This window comes from Zonotrichia leucophrys, unplaced genomic scaffold (genome assembly GCF_028769735.1).
Source record: "Zonotrichia leucophrys gambelii isolate GWCS_2022_RI unplaced genomic scaffold, RI_Zleu_2.0 Scaffold_353_52878, whole genome shotgun sequence".
Classification (NCBI taxonomy): domain Eukaryota; kingdom Metazoa; phylum Chordata; class Aves; order Passeriformes; family Passerellidae; genus Zonotrichia; species Zonotrichia leucophrys.
Window position 1 is genome coordinate 46,306 of NW_026992558.1, and position 6,573 is coordinate 52,878.

A 6,573-nucleotide genomic window follows, 5' to 3' on the forward strand; every position below is an offset into this window, starting at 1 on the left:
TTTGGGTAATTTTGAGGAGATTTTGGGGATCTTGAGGGATCTGAAGGGTCCTGAGGGGATTTGGGGCAGATTTTGGGGGATTTTAAAGAAATTTTGGGGAATTTTGAGAGGATTTTTGGGAGATTTTGGGGATTCTGAGATGAGTTGTGGAATTCTGAGTGGATTTTTGGGGATTTTTGGGAAATTCTGAGGGGATTTTGGGGATCCTGAGGAGATTTTTGGGGATTCTGAAGGGAATTTGGGGATTCCAGGGGATTTGGGTGATTTTGAGGAATTTTGAGAGGATTTTTGGGAGATTTTGAAGGGATTTTTTAGGGAATTTTGAGGAGATTTTGGGGCAGATTTTGGGGGATTTTTCAGGAGATATTTTGGATTTTGGGGCAGTTTTGGAGGATTCTGAGGTGATTTGGAAATTCTGAGGGGATTTTGGGGATCTCTGAGGGGATTTTTGGGGATTCTGAGGGGGTTTGGGTGATTTTGAGGAATTTTGAGAGGATTTTTGGGGAGATTTTGAGGGGATTTTTAGGGAATTTTTGGGAATTTTGGGGAATTTTCAGATTTTGGGGATTTTGGGGCAGATTTTGGGGATTTTGGGGCAGTTTTGGTGGATCCTGAGGGGTTTTTAGGGCAAAAATTTGGGGTTTTTTGGGGCGGATTTTTTGGGTTTTAATGGGAAAGGAGGCGTGGTCACAGGGAAGGGGCGTGGCCGTGTGGGCGTGGCCCCGCCTGACCCCGCCCCCTCCCCTCAGGAGGAGTTCCGGGGGTTCCGCCCCGAGGAGCTGGAGATGCCCCTCCCCCCACGGCGCTCCCGCAGAGGTCAGTGAGCCCAAAATCACCCAAAATCACCCAAAATCACCCAAAATCACCCAAAATCACCCCAAAATCAACCAAAATCACCAAAAATCACCCCAAAATCACCAAAAAACACCCCAAAATCATCAAAAATCACCAAAAATCACCAAAATCACCAAAAATCACCTCAAAATTGCCCAAAATTACCCCCAAATCACCCAAAATCACAAAAAATAACCCCAAAATCACCCCAAAATCACTCCAAAAATCACAAAAAATCACCAAAAATCACCCCAAAATCACCAAAAATCATCAGAAATCACTCTAAAACTGCCCAAAAGTTGTCTCAAAATTACCCCAAAATTGCCCAAAATCACCTAAAAATACCCCAAAATCACCCCAAAATCACCAAAAATCACCCCAAAAATCACTCCAAAATCACCACAAAATAACCTAAAATCGCCAGAAGTCACCTCAAAATTGCCCAAAAATTACCTAAAATTACCCCAAAACCCCAAAAATCACCCCAAAATCACCAAAAATCACCCTAAAAGTGCCCAAAAGTAAGTCCAAAATTACCCAAAAATTACCCAAAAATTGCTCCAAATCACCCCAAAATCACCCAAAATTCAGCCCAAAATCAGCCCAAAAATCACCCCAAAATCACTCAAAGTCACCAAAAATCATCAAAAATCACCAAAAATCACCCCAAAATCACCCCAAAATCATCAAAAATCACAAAAAATCACCCCAAAATCACCCCAAAATCACCCCAAAATCAGCCCAAAATCACCAAAAATCACCCCAAAATCACCCCAAAATATCCCAAAATCACCCCAAAACTGCCCTAAATCACCTCAAAAAAGTCCTCTCAAAATTGCCCCAAAATTACCCAAAAATCACCAAAATCACCAAAAATCACCCCAAGATCACCCTAAAATCACCAAAATTCACCTCAAGATTGCCCAATATTACCCTGAAAATCACCCCAAAATCACCGCAAAATTGCCCAAAATCACCTCAAAAAGTCACCTCAAAATTGCCCCAAAATCATCAAAATCACCCTAAAACTGCCTAAAATCACCCCAAAATCACCAAAATCACAAAAAATCACCCAAAAATCACCAAAAATCACCTCAAGATTGCCCCAAAATTACCCCAAAATTGCTGAAAATCACTCAAAAATCACCCCAAAATCACCAAAAATCATCCCAAAATCACAAAAATCACCTCAAAATAGCCCCAAAACCCCCCCAAATCACCCAGTTACCCAAAAATCACTCAAAATCACCCAAAAATCACAAAAAATCACCAAAAATCACCTCAAGATTGCCCAAAATCACCTCAAAACTGCCCAAAATCACCTCAAAAAATGACCTCAAAATTGCCCCAAAATTACCCAAAAATTACCCAAAAATTACCCCAATATTACCCTAAAAATCACCCCAAAATTACGCCAAAAAATCACCCTGAAATTGCCCCAAAATCACCCCAAAATCACCAAAATTCACCTGAAGATTGCCCCAATATTACCCTGAAAATCACCCCAAAAATCACCCCAAAATTTCCCTAAATCACTCAAAATCACCTCAGAATCACCCCAAAATTACCCCAAAATCACCAAAAATCACCCCAAAACTGCCCAAAATCACCCCAAAACTGCCCTAAATCACCTCAAAAAAGTCACCTCAAAATTGCCCCAAAATTACCCAAAAATTACCCCAAAATTGCTCCAAATCACCCCAAAATTACGCCAAAAAATCACCCAAAAATCACCCCAAAATCACCCCAAAATCACCAAAAATCACCTCAAGATTGCCCCAGAATTACCCCAAAAATCACCCCAAAATTACCCCAAATCCCCCAAAAATCACCCCAAAATCACCCAAAATCAGCTCATTCATGCAAAATCCCCAAAATTCTCCTCAAATCTTCCCAAAATCACCTTAAAAATTTTCCAAAATTCCCATAAATTCACCTTAAACCAACCAAAATCCTTTCAGGATTCCTCAAACTCTTTTGGGACCCCCCAAATTTTCCTAAAATCCCCCAAAATTTTCCCAAATCCCCCAGGACCCCCCAAAATTCCTCCAGGACCCCTCAAATCCCCCCAAAAATTCCCCCAAAAATTCCCCCAAAATCTCCCCAAAAATCTCCAAATTCCCCCCAAAATCCCCCAAAAATCCCTCAAAATTCCCAAAATCCCCCCAAAGTCCTTTCAGGATCCCCCAAAATTCCCAAAATTCCCAAAATCCCCCCAAAATTCCCCCAAAATCCCCCCTGACCGCTCTCTCCCTTCCCCCACAGGCTCCCGGCTCTCCTCTGGCTCCGCCCCCTCCCCGCCCTCGCCCCGCCCACCTCGCCTCAAGCCCCGCCCCCGCCTCAGCTTGCTGCGCTTCAGGGGCGGAGTCTGGCGGAGGGGGCGTGGCCGAGGGGGCGGGGTTTCCGCCGCTGACTCCGCCCCTCGCGGCAGAGGGGGCGGGGCCAGGAGGCGCAGCGGGCGGCAGTTCGTGATGCCATTGGTCAGCGCTCGCTCGGCTCGGCCAATCAGGCCGCCGCGGAGGTTCGTGGACACGCCCACCCCGGAAGTGAGCGGGCAGGAGCCCCAAAACGCCTCAAAATTCACCCAAATCGCCCCAAAATTCACCCAAAATCCCCCAAAATCTGCACAGGACCCCCAAAAATCCACCCGGGACCCCCTTGGGGACAACCAGGAGGTGCTGGGGGACGGCCAGGACCCCCCAAAATCCACCCAAAACCCCCCAAAATTCACCCAGGACCCCCCAAAATCCACCCAGGACCCCCCAAAATCCACCCAGGACCCCCCAAAATCCACCCAAAACCCCCCAAAATCCACCCAAAACCCCCCAAAATCCACCCAGGACCCCCCAAAATCCACCCAAAATCCCCAAAATCCACCCAAGACCCCCCAAAATTCACCCAAAACCCCCCAAAATCCATTTGGGACCCCCCAAAATCCACCCAAGACCCCCCAAAATCCACCCAGGAGCTCCTCGGGGACATCCAGGACCCCCCAAAATTGGCCCAAAATCCCCCAAATTCTGCCCCAAACCCCCCAAAATTCACCCAGGACCCCCCTGGGGATGTTTGGGAGCCCCTCAGGAACCCCCAGGATTTTTTGGGGACCCCAAAATCCGCCCGGGACCCCCCCGGTGTCCCCTCCCCCCGCCGGAGCATCCTGAGGGCGCCCACGTTCCGCTGGGACAGCGGTGACGTCATCCGGCTGGGCCGTGACGTCATCAAGCTGGGCCGTGACATCATCAAGCCCAGCCGGGTGGTGATCAAGCCCTGTGACATCATCAAGCCCGGCGGTGACGTCATCAAGCCCCGCTGTGACATCATCAAACCCCGCTGCGACTCCGATGATGTCAAACCAGGCGGTGACGTCATCGACCTCACTGATGACGTCATCGCGCCGGACCACAAAGATTTCGGATCTGCCTGTGACGTCATCAACCCGACCTGTGACGTCATGAAAGCTTCATGGGATGCCGCCAACCCCTCGTGTGATGTCATCAAACCAGCCTGTGACGTCATCAGTGACGTCGGTGATGTCACGAAATCCCCCTGTGACATCATTAAAGCGGCTGACGTTGTTAAAAACACCGATGACGTCATCAACGGCACCAGTGACGTCACACACAACGGAAGTGATGTCATCGACGGCGCCGCCGCTGGCCAGGGCTCCGATGACGCAATCAGGGACGGCGATGACGTCATCAAGCCCAGCGATGACGTCACTGCGGTCACCTCAAGGACAGCAGGAGGCCCCGCCCCCTTTGGCAACCCCACGATGACCTTTGACCCCCCGGTGACCTTTGACCCCGGGGCGCCCCTGCGGTTGCTGCAGGTGACCCTGGCTGACCCCGCCGTGACCTTTGACCCCGCGCTGACCTCTCCGGGCCCCGCCCCCTCCCAGCCCCGCCCCCTTTTGCTGCGAGCTCCTCCCTTCGCCCCAAGCCCCGCCCACCTCCGCATCTACCAATCAGCGAGCCCGGCGCCGGCCGTTAACCACGCCCTCGCACTTCCGGTGCAAGCCACGCCCACTCCTGCTCCTGCCCAACGACCTCCGCATCAAGCCACGCCCACTTCCGGAGCAAACACGCAACTTCCTCTTCAAACCACGCCCACTTCCGGTTTGAACCACCTCGCCCTCTGTCCACCGGATGGCGCTGTGGGCGCGGCAGGAAGTGACGTCACCAAACCCGGAAGTGGGGGCGGGGAGGGCGGGGCTGGGCCGGGAGAGATGGGGAAGGGGCCGGATGACGTCATGGGGCTGAGCGATGACGTCACGGGGCGCGTCATCGACCTGCTGAGCCGCGCCCGCGTCCAACTGGGGAGGATCGACCGGAGGAGGGGAACGGTGAGGGAAAATGGGAAAAATTGGGAAAATTTGCAAAAATTTGGGGAAAATTTGGGAAAAATTTGGGATTTTTTGAGGGGAAATTTCGGAATATTTGGGGAAATTTGGGGAAATTTGGGAATTTTGGGGGAAAATTGGGAAAAACTAGGAAAATTTTGGGGAAATTTGGGAAAAATTGGGAAAACTTTGGGGATATTTGGGGAAATTTGGGAAAAATTTGGGATTTTTTGAGGGAAAACTTGGGAAAATTTTGGAAAATTGGGGAAAATTTGGGGAAATTTGGGAAAATTAGGAAAATTTGGGGAAATTTGGGAAAAATTTGGGAATTATTTGGGGAAAATTTTGGAAAAATTGGGGGAATTTTGGTGGAAATTTCAGAAAATTTGAGGAAATTTGGGAATTTTTGGGAAATTTGGAAAATTGGAATTGGGAAATTTGGGGGAAATTTTGGGGAAAAATTGGGAAAATTTGGGGAAAATTTTGAGGGAATTTGGAGGGAAATTTGGGGAAAATTTGGGAAATTTTGGGAATTTTTGAGGGAAAGTTTGTGGACTTTTTGGGAAAATTTGGGGAATTTTTGGGATTTTTTTTTGAAATTTGGGAATTTTTGAGGGGAAATTTTGGGTGAATTTCTGAGAATATTTTTGGATTTTGGGAAATATTTTTATTTTGGGGGGATTTTTGAGAATTTTGAGCGAATGGATTTGGGAGGGTTTGGGGATTTTTGGTGGAATTCTGGGATAATTCAAAACTATGGGGAATTTTCAGGGAATTTTTGGGTGGAATTTTTCTGGAATTTTGAGGAGATTTGTAGCAAATTTTTGGGAATTTTTTTCTTAAATTTTGGGGAGATATTTAGAAATTTCTGAAATTTGGGAGTATTTTAGAAATTTGTGGATTTTTGGGTGAATTAATTTGAAATTTTGGCATAAATCGAGAATTTGGTGGAATTTTAGGGAATTTTCAGGGATTTTTTTGAAGATTTCAAGAATTTTTAATTTTAATTTTGGGGGAATTTTATGAGAAGAAAATTTGGAGATTTTTGGGGGAATTTTGGGGGTGAATTTCCAGAAATTTTGTGGGGATTTTTGAGAATTTTTGGGGAATTTTTTAATGGAATTTTGGTCAATTTTGGCTTTTTTTGCTTTTTCCAGGTGGGGTCGGAGGAACCTGAGGAGCCCCAGGTGAGAATTGGGGAAAATTTGGGAAATTTGAGAATTTATTTTTTATTTTTGGGTAATTCAGTGAATTTGGGGAAATTTTCTGGAATTTTGGGATGGTTTTGTGTGAAATTTTTTGGTTTTTTTGGGAATTTATTTTTATTTTGGAGAGATTTGAAAATTTCAGAGAAAATTTTGTGAATTTTGAGTGAAATTTTTGTGCTTTTGGCCGGTTTT

At 46.8% G+C, this 6,573-nt stretch overlaps 1 protein-coding gene across 1 annotated transcript; it reads left to right on the forward strand.

Moving 5' to 3' along the window:
* Positions 1–3,727: 3,727 nt before the first annotated feature.
* Positions 3,728–6,360, forward strand: LOC135441583 (gametogenetin-like; the record flags this gene model as incomplete). The annotated part of the gene is made up of 2 exons (XM_064701141.1): positions 3,728–5,176; positions 6,331–6,360. Coding segments are annotated over exons 1-2 (921 nt in total), but the record flags the coding sequence as incomplete, so codon positions are not given.
* Between the last annotated feature and the right edge of the window lie 213 nt (positions 6,361–6,573).